At 48.9% G+C, this 16834-nt stretch overlaps 1 protein-coding gene across 1 annotated transcript; it reads right to left on the reverse strand.

The window, feature by feature from the left end:
- Positions 1-53: 53 nt before the first annotated feature.
- On the reverse strand, positions 54-16834 carry CTPS1 (CTP synthase 1). The gene is made up of 19 exons (XM_064398665.1): positions 16787-16834; positions 16335-16511; positions 15855-16025; positions 15083-15183; positions 13839-13955; positions 13112-13195; positions 12788-12868; positions 10994-11145; positions 9414-9546; positions 7874-7962; positions 6975-7069; positions 6402-6464; positions 5594-5637; positions 4765-4861; positions 4475-4530; positions 4294-4390; positions 3877-4021; positions 2841-2931; positions 54-1626 (listed from the first exon to the last, which is right to left on the reverse strand). Exons 2-18 carry the CDS (start codon positions 16498-16500, stop codon positions 2847-2849), a joined length of 1776 nt encoding a protein of 591 aa, XP_064254735.1. The 5' UTR covers positions 16501-16511; positions 16787-16834; the 3' UTR covers positions 54-1626; positions 2841-2846.

Genomic DNA, 16834 nt, shown 5'->3' on the forward strand with positions numbered 1-16834 from the left:
TTCCCTCCCTCCCCCCGAGCAGGCAGGAACAGAGCAGGCTCAGGGCTCCTTACTCAGTTTGTTACAAATGAGCATTTAATGACCGAGTCAGTTGCATGGTTTTGGCTAAAACAAACATTTCAGGGGAAAAATCCACAGTTGTGCTGCAGCTGAGGGAGGATCTCACCCTGCCCCAGGACAGCCAGGCCAGGGCAGGCTGGGCAGCAGCAGAGCACTGCAACCGGAGAATTCCTGCACAACAGCTGGAGCTGGCACACGAGCAATGCTCGAAGCTCTCCAGGCTCACAGCAGCTTTACAGGGAATATTTCAAACAACTGAGGATTAAAGCAAGGGGGCTGGGGAGATCACTGGGGAGGGACAGGACAGGGCTTGGTTTCGTGGCTCAGCCAGGTCTGACCATGCAGCTCTCCCAAACTCCACGGAGCTGCTGAAGGCTGAGTGTGCAACATCAGACAAGGGAGACACTTTCTTTCCTTCCTTTCCCCTCAATCAAGGGCCACCCAGGGCAGGGAACCGAGGCAGTTCAGCCCCACAGCACCACAGAGCTGGACAGCAACAGCACCAGCCCCAGCAGGTAAGCCCGAGGGCAGGTGAGCTCCTCCCTCAGGAACAGCCCTGGAGGAGGAAGGGCTCCCATTGCAGAGCCCAGGACACGACTCCAATGTGACAAAAAGGCAACAAAAGGCTCTGCTTCAAATCCATAAAAAGCACCAGGAGCTGCTGTGTCCCAGGCAGGGACACAGTTCAAGGCAGCAGTGGCAGTGGTTCAGTGGTTCACTCTGTTCTCACCTCCCCCTTGATGCAAGGGGTCGGAGTTTCCCAGCCCCAGGAGCAGCTCCAGGAGCACAGGGAGGGCTCACAGGGACCCCTGGCTCAGGGCTTCCCTGGCAGCTTTGTTCTCCTGCCCCCAGCCTGATCCCAGTTAATCACATCCCTGCAGTGACACGTCAGCCAGAGCTGAGCATGTTCCAGAGTAACACTGTTCCAGGAAGATCTTCCTGGTTACAAATTCATAGTGACAATGAATGAATGCACCAAGAGCACCAGTGCCAAAGGTTTGCAAATGCTACTGAAAAAAAAAAGACCAAAAATCATCCCCTCCCCCCTTTCCCTGAAAAAAAAAAAAAAAAAAGACTGCATGAAGCTGCCCAAAGCCCTCTCTGCAGCTCAGACACTAAGCCAGCCCCCAAAATCTTGTGCCATCCATAATTTCACCAGTAAGTAAAGACTGAGGAGGGAGCAAAAGCCTGGAGAAAGCAACTGCAGTGTCAGTGGCCAAGGCACCCTGATGCCAAGCACTGCCTGCACTGGGAAGGATGTGTGCCATGGGGTTCCCCTCAACACAGCAAATCCCAACCCCAGCTTGCTCTGACCTCCAGGCTGGTGCACCTGAAGGAACTGAAAGGAGTCTGGAGGGGCCTCTGTGAACTCTCCTCCACACATAACCTAGATCTATAGAGAAAATAAAGGAAGGACAGAAGAGCTGAGGAAATAAGGGACAGGATCTCAGAATAAAAATTATAAACCCATAAATTAGGAAAGCCCAAAGCTGAGGGTGTTGAAGCTACTGCTGTAAGAACACCTGGAAAACCTAATGGAGACTCCTCTCTGCAGCAAGGACACACCTGGAGAGAGAAAAGGAGCAGGAATTACCAACAGGGAAGAGCCACAGGCTGGAACTGCTCAGCACTGCAGGCAGAGTGACACATGGGCCCTGGCCAGAGCCCTGTGCCCAGCTCAGGGGTGTCTCAGCTGCACAGGGGCACTGTGGCACCTCCAAAGGCACTGAAATGCCCCCGTGGACAGGGCTCCTTCCACACAGAGCAGTGAGCACAGCTCAGCCAGCACCAAAGCAGCATTTTCTCTGTGCTGCAGCCCTGACTAAGAGAGCTGGGCTGGCACAAGTCCCAGGACACTGCCACCCTGCCCACAGCTTCCTCATGTGGGGACAGCCTCCAAGCCACCAGACCTGCCACATTAGGGAACACAGGGAATGCTGTCAGGGAGACCAAGGTTCAGAGCATCTTCAGGATCAAAATTTACAGGGAGAATTCTTCAGCTGTTGGTGCTGTGGAACAGCCCAACACCAGCAATCACACCTGGTCCCAATCCTGTGCCCAGGGATGGGAGCACTCCTGTGACACACTGGGGCTGACCCTGCTTTCCCCTGCAGGTCACTCTCAAGGGGGAGGAGAGGGCCCTGGCACTCAGCAGTGGAGCCCTGCTCCTGCAAAACCCCCTCACAAGCCAGCCAGTGTCTCACATCCACCATCACCCACTGAACAGAGGGAGGATGCAAATGTAAAGTCTGCCTGTTTTGCTGATGCAATCTGAGTGCCAGGTTTTAGTGTCTTCTCTTTCCCAGGACTGTGTACATCCAGTTTTTACATCCATGTAACACCTGCAGCCCTTACAGAGCACAGCTTGAGCTCTAAGTCTGACAGGATCTGCTGTCCCACGAGATGCACACAACAGATACTTCCAAGATGTTCTTTTACTGTGGTGAGGGACTGCAAAATACTGAATTCCCTAAACCCAGAAACCCCTTGTGCAGCTCTGCCCCCATTTCCAGGATTGTGTGCTTCACTGGTGCTTTTATCCAAATCTAACCCCACATTCCTCTGTGTGTATCTGTATTTTATTTGTGTCACTCTGCTAAGGGACTCCCCTCCCCACAGAGGAGGGGCCTTCCACAGAGGCAGCACCAGCCCTCAGCACAGCTGGAACTCAGGTGTGAGCAGCAGCACACCTCGTGGTGCCCCAGCTTTCAGGTGCCAGAAGCAAAGACTGGCCAAGAAATGTTTTCCAAAAGGAAGAGGCTGAGATCATGAAACATTACCAGGCATCAGTCGTGGTTTGCTGAAGGGAACTTCAGCTCTGTTATCTCTAGGTCAGGAGAGCTGCTGCCACTCCGGTCGCTGTAGGTGTCCCTGCAGGAGCCAAAGATTGGGGTTAGGGAGCACAAGGGCTTTAAGGACAGATAATTAATGTGGGATGCTGCAGCACAGGGAAAACTTCAGCTCCTCTGCTGCAAGGAGCCATTTCAAACTCAAATGTGCAAAAGCAGAGAGTTGAAATATCCCTCCCCCCTTGGAGGCACTGAAATGAGAGTGCCTCGCACATGGACCACACCTGACCACTGTGATGTTGACACCAACAGCAATCCCGTGGTGCAGCTGCACTGCAGCTCAGCCCACAAAGCCAACACTTTCCTTCTGGCAGTGCATTTGCCTGGGCTTGATACAGGCACTGCTAATTCTCCTCTGCATTTGGTGTGGTTTTTGTTTAGTGCCTGTCAGCACTCAGCAACCCTCAGTGTGAGGAGGAGAACAGGTCAGTACCAAATGTTGTTATTTGTTGCACAGTCCTGAGTGCCAAAGTGAATTGCAGCACCAAGTAACTGCACCATTAAACCCACCCAAAACACCACTTGCTTTGCAAACTGAAACAAAGAAAGCTGAAGTCAGCAGAAAAAAAAATTATGAGGCTGCAACCACCAGGGCCTGTTCTTTAAACCAGCAACAGGAACAAGTTTCTCCTGGACCAGCCTGTAGGTGGGACTTGTCCGAGGAATGCAGGGAAAGCCCATGAGGTCTGCAGCCATGTAAAAGAGCAGGCCCAAGCTCAGGTTCCCCAAAGAGCCTGAGTGACAGCACAAGGCTGTAGATCTCCTCTCCCTGCAGCCAGGGCTGCTCTGTGGCCCCACAATCAGCCTCAACACACCAGATGTGAGCATTCAAAAGACGAGTGGAAAGAAGGGGGGTGCAATAGCAAGTTATCCCCAGGAGCTCTGTGCCAGGAGGATGCTCTGGGTTATCCTGCAGGAAGCAGCACTGTCCCGTGACAGCTCTGACTGGGGTGTGTCTGAAACCCACCTGGGGGAGAGCCTGCAGCCCTTCTGCAGGTAGTGGGTGAGTCTCCCTGCAGATGCCAGGAGGAGCCCAAAGTATGGGGGTGATGGCTTGATGGGCCTGGAGAGGAACTCGGGGTGATACTGAACACCAACGAAGAAAGGATGGTCTGAGAACAAACAAAACATTCATGTCAAGACTCTCAAGCTTGTGGCTGAGCTGCAGGTGAAATCCTGATGATGCTGAAGCCCTGATGATGGGAAAGTATCATTTCCATTTTTGTCCATAAATGGAGAGGGACATGGCATTTTATTTTTACCATCATTTTAGGGATGGAATCACGACAGTCTGAAGGGGTGCAACATGAAAACCTGCTCCATCACCCTCCCCTTTCCCTTGCTCATCCCACACCCACAAAGTCCTTGTTGTTTAAGGACTCACCTTCCAGCTCAACCACTTCCATCCGCTCTCCCTCCTCATCCTGCCCCACAAACTTCAGACCTTGCTCTTCAAAACACTTCTTCAGTTCTGGATTGACCTAGAAAATCGGAAGCAAGACAAGCCATGATCTCTTGTGTCTGGATTACACAGGAAAGCTCAATACCTACATGAGCATTTTTACCTCAAATCTGTGTCTGTGCCTCTCTTCCAAGAAATCATGATCTCCATAGAGCTTCCCTGCAGCAGAAGTAAGATGTTCCTTAGAGCAGTGATGAGAGCTTTTAACACATTCACTTGATCAGCATCCTTCAAAATCTGCCACTTCTGGAGGAGATCAAATTCCCTGATCCCCATTCCCCACCAGAAGAGTCTGTGAACATCTGCCATTCAGGGATGCTTCAACATCCCCAGGCCTCACTTCCCCAAGCCATTCCCAGGAAACATTTCCAGAAGAGGCAAGAAGGGCCTTACTCATGATTGAATTCTTGGTTTGGAAGAGTGTCCTCCTCTTGCCAAGCCTCATTGTCCCACCCATTTGCCCAGGATTATGTTCTGGCATGTCTATGACCTGTGGAAAGAATTCAGAGGGACGTGAGAATGAGAGAGGAGTAACAAAAACAGGCAGACTCTGACACATAAAAGGAAAAAATTCCCACCAACATTCATGGAAAAAAAAAAACAAGGAAACCAGCCCAAGGAACAGTCTTGACAAGGCAGACCAACAGAACTGGGTTAGCTGGCTGAATTGTTCAGCACAGGCTGCACAGCACACATGGAAGGTTTGTGGATATTCAGGGAACTTTCACAGAGGAAATGGCCTCAGTCAGAGTTTACACAGATTGCACACACCAGTACTGTGCTGGTCACTGAACTGCATGTTAAACAAATTATGAAAACAAAACCCCCAAATCAGAATTGCTCACTCTTTGATAAATAACATCATAAGCTGTTTTTTCATAAGTTCCTCACTTGAGTAGCATTATAAATTACAGCAGAAGCCAATCATTATGGTGGACTCTGGACCAGAAACCCAGAGCCTTCCACAAATGCTCCAGGAATTCAGGTCTGTCTGGAGCTATCATGCAACAGTTCAAGTTGGAAGGGACCTTAAAGCCCACCCAGTGCCACCCCTGCCATGGCAGGGACACCTCCCACTGTCCCAGGGTGCTCCAAGCCCTGTCCAGCCTGGCCTTGGACACTCAGGGATCCAGGGGCAGCCCCAGCTTCTCCTGGCAATCATGCCCAGGGATGTGCAGGAAAGTCAGGTAAGGATATCACAAGTAAATCACCATAAACTCACCACTGGATGAGAAGTTTTGGGGTCAAACTCTGTTGAGTTCGCATCTGCAATGTGAGGTTCAGCAGTCAGGAACACAGAGTGGCTCCCACCATGGCATCACCCCCAGGGACAGCTGCTCCTCATCCCCAGCTCTGCTGAGCCCCCTCAGGCACAGAGCACCCCAGGCAGCAGCAACAGGCCTGGCAGCACTGTTCAGTACCAGTTTCAAAGGCTGCAGTCAGGGGATAACCCACCCTCTCTCAGGAAAAACACAGCTTCAGATACAGAAATAAAGGCAGGGAGGGGGAAAGGAGAATGGTCTGAGGAATTCCTTTTTCCTCACCTCATTACTGGAGAAAATCAGAGTCAGACTGAGAACTCAATTCAGCACTCTCTGAAGGGAGCTCTGTTAACAGGGACCTGCTCAATCCAAGCACAGGGGCTCAGAAGGTAACTCCACTCACTGAAGGAGCTGCAACTGCTGGCTGGCTGAATTGCTTTTTGGGCTCCATTCCCACTGGCTGCACTGGGAATTTGGCACATGTAGGCTGCCAAGGTGTTTCATTCAGGAGCTAAGAACCTCATGTTGAGCAATAGGAAGCTTTCTGTCATTATCAGCACGACTTACTCTATTGATTTTTATTTAAATAGGGTAAGGAAATTGCTCTTTTTACTTTGAATTGGCAAAAGAGATTGGGATTTTTACAGGTCTAGGTAAAAAATTAAAACTATCTATGAAAAACTTAGAATCACAGGTATCTAAAAAAATCAGTTATTACTCAAGCAACCCAAGAAATGACCAAAGGCAGGAAGGGTTTTGTGCCATTACCTTGCCAACCAAGGACACTGCGAGCAAACTCCACCACTGCCAGCTGCATTCCCAGACAGACTCCTGTGGAAGGACAGGCAGGACAGGGATCAGGCCAGGACAACGACCTCTGAGCCCATGCTGCAAAGCACACACACCCTCACAGAGCATCCTGAGTCAGAGGCAGATCTCTGACTGGGATTTAGGGGTCTGTAGTCCTGGCAAGCTTTGCTTCCCTCCCTTTCCCATCCCCTCTGCTCATACTCCAGCTGAGCCTCTCACCACAGACACTTCACTGAAAGGCAGTCATGTATTTATTTCTTGGTGCCAAGATCACCACAGCCTGCTCTGAAACATCCCCAGACTGCTATCCCCTCATTACAGACTCCTTGTCAGCACCTCCCAGCCAACTCTGACCACTTCAGAGCCAACCAGGGCTGAGGCTGCACTGCCAGCTCAGCTGAGCACAGATCACTGCCTTCCTCAAAACTGCTCATCCCAGGCACCACTGCAGATCAGGGGAGCTCCTGCTGCAAGCCAGTAAGGCTGTTCAACTTCCTTTATTTCTTCTTATGGATGAAACATGGCTCTCACCTAAAAAGGGTTTTTTCTGTTTTCTTGCCCAGGAAATAGCTTGAATTTTGCCTTCTGTCCCTCGAACACCAAATCCACCAGGAACCAGAACTCCACTGCATGAGGATGAAAAGATTCCATTCAGCATGGCTGCCCCAAACCACACAGCCACAAATCACCCCCCTCCCACAAAATCTTGGCCTTGCAAGACCTCTCCCCTGAAAAGGGCTCTGAAGTAGCCACGTGGCAAGGCCTGGCTGCAGCAGTTTCCACATGACTTCACATGAGCTGTCACATAAAGAGGGGGAAATGTTTCATAAATGCCAATTTTACCTTCCCAAAAGATCCCAAATATCTCAGAGGTTACCATGCTGAAATATCTCATGCTGTGGGACTCACACACCCTGCACAAACATGTTTGCAAACACATCACCCAGCCAGGCCATGCTGAGGAAAGCCCTGGCTACAGTGTGAGGCTGTCCTAACACCAAACTGCAGGAGGTTCTTTCTTCTGCTCTCACTCAAGTCCTGCTGCCCTGAGGGGTAACAGGCCCCACTTGTTCCTGGTTTTGTGCTAATTCTTGGCACTCCTCTGCATACTAATGCTCCTCCCCCTCTCACACTTTATTTCTGAAGAACTTGGTAGCCCATTTACACATTCCATTCTGACTCCGGCTTTAACAGCCTCCACCAGTACCTCTCTTTTCTCCTGATCTCCTCTGTTTCCACCTCATCATGCAGGTGTGCATATCCTCATCACCATGATTTCCCCTGCCTTTCACCACCTCCTCACTTATCTAACCATTCTCCATTTAACACCTTATCCTAAATGCCCCCGAGAGGTGGCTGGGGCCTTGTCAAGAGTGCTGAAAACAGGTTTATCAGACATTCTCCAAGGAAAGGGCCACAGCAGAACTTACTCAGCACCACAGAGCTTCTGCCACGCCTCGTGGTACCTGACAGGCTCCTCCTGCAGAGTGTCTGGCTCCAAGTCAGCAGAGTCAATGTACTGGGAAGAAATCAAACAAGAGGATGATGAGATATTGCCACCAGAGTGTACAGGACCTCCCAAATTCTCATTAAATTAAGACAGCATCATTCCTCCTGGACAGCTCTGGCTTTGTTTTCTAATGGATACTTTAGTTTTTGCTGGGCTGATTTCCCATCTGTTAGCCAACAAAACTCCTCTCCTCACCCCCCTGCTCTCGGTACACAAACAGAACCCAGGATTTCTGTGTCCTCCCCTCTCTGCAGCCCTGCTGTGCCTTACACCACGTCCCTGTAATGTTCAATGTGAGGTGTTAATGCAGCACAGCAAGGTGGGAACATGGGGCTGTGCAGACACAAACCACCACAAAGAGAGGGGGGAAAAAAAACTATCCCTCTCTCATCAAATAAACATCTTCTTCAAGAGGCACTGCAGAAGAAATAGGCTGTGGTGAAACACAGGCTGCTGTAATTAGAGGGTGTTATGGCAATGGAAAAAAACCCTGCAATTTTTCCATTTTCTCATCTCCAGCATTCCAGTACCTCTGAACTTCTGGATATTCTGGCAGGCTGCTAACCATTTAAAAGAACCATTTCGTCTTTCTTTTTCTGTTTGTTTTTTGGAAGTTGCAAAACTATCAATCCGTTCTTTATCTAACTACAGCTACTCAGTTCTTCAGCACAAGATCTCCCTGCACAAGGCTCACAGTGCTCACTTCACTTCTGAGCCACTCAGACACAGCTGTGCCAGGAAATACCCACAGATGCACGTGCAGGGTTTGCACTTTACCAGTCTTGTTTTGCTTATTTTCACTTCTGCTGATTTTGTAAGTTGAAAGGAAACCCTGACCTAGATCAGTACTGTTAAAAAGCAATCACCTATTTCCATGACTCACTGACACCATGGAACTGCTGGACATTTAGAAATCTACTGAAATGAAAATAAAATTTTCATTTTATTTCATGGGAACAAGTATATATTTCACCTCTTCAGAGCATCCGGCTATGACCAAGACCCCTGAAAGCATCTGTGCATCCAAACCAGCATGAAAACTTAACCTGAGGCAGGAGCATCATAAAACCTGAGTCCCACCAAGTTAAGAGCGCCAAAAAAAGATAAAACTACAAAAAGAATCACTTGCAACAAGTTTCAGAGAAATGAAAGCAGAGAGTGCCCCCCTCCAATCCATCCACCAGTGCCACAGCTCAGCACACAGCACCGAGGAGCTTCCACCCACTCCAGCTCACAGGAGGAGGGGCTGGTTTGCTCTGAAGCTGGTTTAGGCCTGATAACAGCTGCTTTAATGCTGTCATAAACAAAACAGCTGTTTTGATGCCAGGATAATTTGGATGCTCATTGGCTGAATCACTTCTCCCTTTCTGTCTGTGTGAAAATCTGAATTAGGATGGGCAGCACTGGAGGTGGAAGCAAGATGGGTGCAGTTTTTTCCCCACACACAAACCCACCCCTACCTTAATGTCAAGTTTGTGGTTGATGGCCAGGGCAGAGTGCTCCAGGGCTTTGATGACAGATGCATAGGAGTCAGAGAATTTGGTGTATTTGCCCACCAGTGCAATGGAACATGTTTCAAGCAGACGGTCATACCTACAGAACACCAGAACACACAGGTTATTGCACCAGGAGAGGGATGGGATCACTTCCATTCTGTTCAGCTTTCCAAGGAACAAACAGCTGTGCTCTCCTGCGTGTGTCCAACAGAGCTGACGTCTTTGCAAAAGTGACCTTTTACAATAATTATGATTTGGAAACATCAAAGCAAGATCAAAACCAAAACAATGAGGAAAACAGTTGCAGAAAGCCACAAATAAATTAACCCATCTCTCCTGATGATGAAAAGCCATTTTGAGCAGATCCAAACTGCCTTTTCAGGGAGCTGTATTAGATTCAAAGGCTGCAGTGAACTCCTAGGAGAGGATCAAAGCACAGCTTGGTGTTGTTTGTACTGCACAGCATCTTCCCACGCTGCTGCTGAGCTCCTATCAGCAGCTACAAACACAGAGAGCATTTCTGCACTCCTAAGGCTCTGCTGCCTCCACTTCCAGTCCCCAGCACCTGGCAGCACAGGATTCACACAGCATTCCTGGCTACAGCCAAGAGTTTGCTTAGTTTCTCTCAGAATTGCTCAATACCTTCAGCCCAGCTGGTGACCAAGGGCTTTCCCCATCAAAAGGAAATTTTATTGACAGGGCTGGCTTTTGTCAGGCACAGAAATCAAGGAAAGCATCTAGATCTTGAAAATTAATTTCTTATAAGAACAAACATATTTAAGGCTTCAGCTGACATTCAAGCCCTTTCTGAAAAGACTCTATTCACTATTTCCCCATGAGCATTGAGTCTGCTCCTCACAAGAAAAAATCCCAGTGCCCAAGGAGTCTCAGAACAGGTACCAAACACTTGTCTCAGTTGCCTGAGCACTCTCAAAGATATTCTTTGACACTCCTGACATCTCCATATAGCTACAAAAGGATTTCATCACTTTGTAATGTTACTGAGAGGTTTTTTCATAAAAAGGGAGGGCAGAGCTGTCCAGCTTTTAATAACTTCAAGCTGGGTTTGACTCAGACAGTACACTTCCAACGTAAGATAAAGATCTCACTAAGTTTATCTCACAGGATTTTATGGAGAAAGGCTGAGGGAATTGGGGTGGTTCAGCCTGAACAAGAAAAAGCTCCAGGCAGACTTCATGGCAGCCTTCCAGTAAGAGGATTTATGAGAAACATGGGGACAGACTTTTTAGTAGGGTCTGTTGTGCCTGGACAAGTGGTGATGGTTTTGATCTAAAAGAGGGGAGATTTAGGCTAGATCTAAGGATGAAACTTTGTACAATGAGAGTGGTGAGGCACTGGCACAGGCTGTCTACAGCAGCTGTGGATTCCCCACCCTGGAAACATTCAAAGTTTGGGTGGGGCTCTGAGCAAAAGGAAAAAAACAATGTGAGCATGTAAGAACACACATCATCTCAAACAACCAACAGCCAAGAACAGAAACTAATCCTGCAGTGTGCTGCAGTGTGCCCAGCAGTGCAGCTCACCTGTCAGCCATCTCCTTCCACTTCATGAGCATCCTCCTGGGCTGCCTCTCGATGGGAAGGTCCAGCCTGTGCCTGAAGTAGTCCACAACCCCCTGCTCCTCCAAGAGCAGAGGAACCCGGTAGATGGAGGAGACATCATGAACACAAATGACCTGTTCATAAAATAAGGAGATCATTAAAACAGCCATCCAGTGACTGTACAACCATTTTTACTCATATATTCAGTGTTCCTGTCTCTAGCAGAAAACCAAATGACCACCTAAACTTCCAGGCAATAACATTTGGAATAACATATCAATAGTTTTACTGGTTTCCTTATGCTTGAAAAAGCCATTCTTCAGCACTTCCAAGGCATTACTGCTCCCTGGAGCCCCTTGGGAAGGGCTATAACACAGTAAACCAGCAGCAGGAGAGTCAGCTGCCCAGCACACTATGTGAGCAGCACTCAGTAAAGTTCAAAGAACACTCCAGAGAGACTCCTGTGACACAGAATCCCAAGAGAAGCTACAGTCAAACTGCCACAGGCACAGCTTCCACCTTCCTGCCACTGTCCTTCCCAACCAGGGCTCCCAGTCTGAGTGAAACCCAGGGAAATCTGTGACCCCAATACACTTCACAGGGTGCCCCTCATCAAATTTAGGATTACACAACCACGGGCAAAGAATTCTGAGGTCAATGTGGAAAATCTAAATCAACAGTTCTAGTTCACTGAAATGGGAAAAGATGGCTCAGGACAACTGTCACCTGTCCATTAATAATGAACCTGTACTTTAAGGATCCAAGACACACTGACAGAACTGTTTTAAATCCTCATTTCCACTGACTCAAATGAAAGCAGAGTTCAGTACTGCACCACTCAAACCTCCTTGGCTGCACATTTTCCTCTTTTACCCTCAGTGCTGCTCACTTCTCAATCCAAGTGCAACAGCAGTCAGAGCAACAACTACATAGAACTGCATTAAACTTCCTGGAAAGGGACAAGAGCCAACTTATTTTGAATTCCTGGCCAACAAGAGGTAGATATTTTACTGATGACACATCAACATTATTGCCAGCAGTGCAATGCTTGAAAATGCAGGACTCAAGTTTGGTCTTGCTATGGAGCAGATTAATAAAAATTACTTGACAGAACCTGGGATTGTCAAGTTATACTCAGTCTTTCACAAAAAGACAACATTTTTCAAGCTCCAGCTGCATTGGAAAGTGCTAAACTCAGCCTACAAACTTTCGACTATTTTCCAAGGTCCACCTTAGAATGTGTTACAAGTCTCAGTATAGAAACAATCATGCAAACATGGAATTTTGCATATCACAACCTTCAAGTGAAGCACTGCTTTTCCCAAACACCATTTCAACCTCTCTGTGAAATCTCTCCTCAAGAATTCTTGGGCAGAAGAATAATATAGTGAAAATAGCAGAAGTACAGTCATACATCCTTTACAACTATTTTCAGTTAATCTTTTCACCTTTAAATACTGGAAAATCTCATTCTTCTATATTCACAGAAGGAACGTGGGACTATAAGGTCAAAACAGTGATTCAAAAATCACCTTGGATACCATAGAATTCTCTAAGCTTACACCAATCACCTTACAAGAAAACCTGGGTGCTTGCACAAAAAGAATTGGTTTAGCAACAGGTCCATGTGTCAGGAAGGGAGGTAAGACAAAGCAGCAAATGAATTATGCAGCTACCAAAACAGAGCTAGAACTGCTGCACTAGACAAAACTCCCCCCAGCAGCTGACAAACAGCTCCAGTATTCACTGCAAGGAAGCACAGACAGCAATCCTCACCTGTTCTGGTTCAACATGACAGAACATGGAAATCTTTTCTTTTACTGAGGTATCCAGTGGAGTGGAGCACCTGCAAACAATCTAACAGAGCAGCAACATCAGGGTTGTGATGCAAACAGAAACACTCAGGCATTCATAAAACAAACCCCTAAAAAGAGCTGTCTTTGTGCAGCCTCTGTGATTTGAGAAAAAAACCCACAACTCCGTTTCTTTTCCTTATTTATCACCACTATACAAGAGCTCTCAAATAAAGCATTACTTAGACAAGACTGCTGCTGCAACATGCCAGATTTTGACATGCAAACCATGCTACACAAACCTTACCAGATCTGGAGAGAGCCCGAGGCCCCTGAGCTCACGAACACTGTTCTGGGTGGGTTTGGTCTTCTGCTCCCCCGTGGAGCTTGGCTGGTCAGAGAAGAGCAGTGGGTGCATCAGATTGTGATAAGCAGCAATGATTCAGCAGCTTAATCAGAACTCTCAGACATGTGATAAAGACTTTGACTCAATTCCTGGACAATTCACATGAACCTCATGTAGCCCATTTTAATCCCCAGGACTGAGAGCAACAGCAGGAACCCAAGTTCCAATCTCCCACTGCAGTGCAGGAAGGAGAGGGACAGAGAGCCTAAGGCTTATCCACTGCTCCCTCCAAACACCTCATGTTGTGTATTTCTGATTTTTCTCTACAAATCACCTGGCCTGGACAGAAGGGGAAAAGAGGAGAAGAGAACAAAGACTGATCTGCATTCCATAATTATCAATTTGCTCTGTCAAATCCAGTTCTGTTTGACACAAGGAATGCTCATGCTGCATTTCTGCAACTCCCAAGCCTTTATTACACATTTACACGCATTGAAAAGTTCCTGTTTCATTCCTGTACAACTTTTTACATACACAAGCATATAATCCCTGCATTTCTGCCAGAAGTTTACGTACACACGGCAATACAAAAGCACCAGCACTTAGAGATACAGCATTTCAGAAACAGCTATTTAGGAAATTTTGCACTGAGGAAGCCTCTGCCCAGCAGTAAATTTTGGGTCCTTACCTGGGGAACCAGGCTGACATGAATGTTACAGAAATTCTCTCTTTTGGCTTTGAACTGGAACTGGCGGAAGGCCTCGATGAAAGGCATGCTCTCGATGTCACCCACAGTGCCCCCGAGCTGCAACACAGACACTGGGAGTTACTGCCAGAACTGGGGAAGACATGAAAACACACTTAACTATCCACTGCAGGTACTGTTCTACCTTCATCATTTCCCCACAAATCAAAAAGCCACAAGAAAAACACTTCCCCTATGGGCAGCACCTCTCCAAAGACATCAGCCTGGCCCCTATTTTCTCTTCAGAGAAAAGACTTCAATGTGAAAATTATGATTTATGAACATTAGGTGGCACTGAGAAGCAGAATTTCTGTTAAGTTTTAGGAACTATATAGAGTGGACATATGCAGGAACTATACCTGTCAGACAGTGCCTCCTTGGTACTCGAGATCTGGATTTGTGACCCTGGCACACAAATTGGCACCCAAGCTGCAGGCAGAGTCCAAGTCACCCTGACCTGGGCTCTGTGACAAGCTGCCTCTCCTGTGTTAGCATATCCCAGCAGCCAGCTCAGCAGTGTCAGAGCCCTCACCCTGCTCTGTCTCCTTCTGGCAGCAGAACGTTCCATAAACACCCTGAGAACTGCCACCACTACCTTGTGCCATTCCCTGCTGCTGCCTGTGCTTGACCTGGTCACTTGGAGGAGGAAAGACAACTGTACCTAGCGGGGGATTTACCTCCCCTCCCTCCAGGCACCAAGGGAGAAGAGGGCACAGCACAATTAACTCAGACTGGCATATTGAGTTACAAGAGCTAAAAAATTCATTCTGTGGGTTAATTCATAGAATATCCTGAGCTGGAAGGGACCCACTGAGTGCAGCCCCTGTTCCTGCCCAGACCCCCAACAACCCCACCCTGGGCACCCCTGCAGCTCTGGCAGCCTCGGGGCTGTGCCCATTCCCTGGGCAGTGCCAGCACCTCTGGGGGAAGAACCCTGCCCTGATCTCCAGCCCAAATCTGCCCTGACACAGCTCCAGCTGCTCCCTGGGGTCCTGTGGGGCTGTCCCTCACGAGGCAGCTGCAGGCTGCAATTCAAAAGATTAAAGTGAAGTTAACACGGGGAATTTTTAACCCATTCAGTAACACGCAAAGTTGAACATTTCTGTAAAGAAAAATGCAAAATACGCATATAGATCAGTTTACTGCACACAAGAAACAAAACTACCTACTTTTTAGAAGTTACAAACCTCAATCACACAAACTTGGGGCTCAATGCCATCTTCATCCACAGGAATCCGTGCCTGCCTCATTACCCATTCCTGTATGGCATCTGTGATGTGGGGAACAACTGGAAAAGAAACCAAGGCAAGGGTTGAAGCCCCCACAGGTTTCTCCCTCTTAACTCATTAGAGAGCAAATTATTGACAATCACTAGCCAGTGCTTCCCATAGGGCTTGAGCAGGATATTTTGTCTTTAAAGAACCATGCATTTTGAAGTGATTATTCTTGGCTGTTATTTTCAAGGGCCTTGGCAGGAAATTGAACCCTGCCTTAATTTAAACACATGTAAGCAACATTTCCGTTAAGCTGAAAGATTCAAGCACAAACTGTTCTTTGCTCTAAACAGAGAAAGTTACTCTGTTTTTAACTGTCTGTAAAAGTCCTAATGTCAACCAGCTGTGGAGAGTATGGGAAGGGACTGATCTGATACTCACAAATCCTTTGCATTTTCTAATGGCATGAGTTACCAAAAGCATTTACCAATTTAATCTGCTAAGTAACAATTCCAAAGCATATTTGTCTGAACTCTGTTCACATTTATCACTGGGTACATTAGACAGCTGGACCCAAGTCCAGCACAGTCCAAACACAAGCAGGATGGTGCAGAGGCTCAAGCAAAGATGAAAGGCAAAAGCATCCAGCCAAGACTGAAATACAGAATTCACTTCTAGCAGCCTAGGTCAGGACAATCTTTCAGTGAAGGAATTCCCAATATCCAGGAAAGAAGTTTTGCATCACCTTGGACCGTTTTGCCGAGATAATCTCCCTTCCTCTCCTTGTTAATGACATACTGGTAGATCTTCCCCGTGGTCAGGTTGTTGTCTTTGGTGAGTCGGATATCGAGGAAGCGCTCGTAGTTCCCGAGGTCCAGGTCCACTTCCCCTCCATCGTCCAGCACAAACACCTCCCCTGCGGGCACACAAACAGGCACAGGCGCACGTGTCGGGCATGCGGAAGAATTCCGCATAAGGAAAACTCCTTCCCTGACTGCCACAGCAGGTTCAGGAGTGGCGAACAGAACTAAAAGCCTTTATCAGGAGAGGAGCAGCGCACGGGGGCCGAGCCCCTGAAGGCAGCAGCAGGACCAGGCGGAGCACACCTGCGCTGAGGGCACTGCAGGGCTGGCAGGCTCAGGCCAGCCACAAAGCCTCTACAAAGGAGACTATTCACGGCAAGCCAAGGCAGCCCCGGCCCCGAGCCCGCCCGCGGGGCGCTCACCGTGCTCGTACGGGGAGAAGGTGCCGGCGTCGATGTTGATGTAGGGGTCGATCTTGATGGAGGTGACATGCAGCCCGCAGGACTTGAGGATGGTGCCGATGCTGCTGGCGATGATGCCCTTGCCGATGCCGGAGATCACGCCGCCCGTGACCAGGATGTACTTCATCTGCCCCGCGCCTGGACGCCACAGACACCGGCACCGCCTCAGCGCGGGCTCCGCGAGCGGAACGCGCCCGGGGCGCCGACATTCCCGACGGCGACCCGCGGGCCGCTCCCCGCCCGCCGCTGAGGGCCGTTCCCCGCCGTGAGGGCCGGTGCCCGCCCGCTCCTCCCGCCACAAATTCCCGCCGCCGCCGCCGCCGCCCGCGCGGCCCCGCCGCCAGGCCCGCGGGGTCCCGCTCTGCCCGTTCCCCCCCCAGCGCTGCCCGGATGGTCCCGCCCGCCGCTCTCACCTGGGGCCGCCGGGCGCGCGGAAAGCGCGCGCGCGGGGGGGACGGCGG

Source organism: Passer domesticus, chromosome 24, assembly GCF_036417665.1.
Source record: "Passer domesticus isolate bPasDom1 chromosome 24, bPasDom1.hap1, whole genome shotgun sequence".
In the NCBI taxonomy this organism is placed as follows: domain Eukaryota; kingdom Metazoa; phylum Chordata; class Aves; order Passeriformes; family Passeridae; genus Passer; species Passer domesticus.

What these genes read in the sequence shown, in the direction of transcription:
- CTPS1 (XM_064398665.1), bottom strand. Translation starts at nt 16,500, where the DNA reads ATGAAGTACATCCTGGTCACGGGCGGCGTGATCTCCGGCATCGGCAAG. An exon ending in TCGGGCTCTCTCCAGATCTG is followed by an intron (nt 12,869 to 13,111) that starts GTAAGGTTTGTG and finishes CTGCTCTGTTAG; the next exon opens with ATTGTTTGCAGGTGCTCCAC. An exon ending in GGCTGCAGGCTCTCCCCCAG is followed by an intron (nt 2,932 to 3,876) that starts GTGGGTTTCAGA and finishes TGGCTCCTGCAG; the next exon opens with GGACACCTACAGCGACCGGA.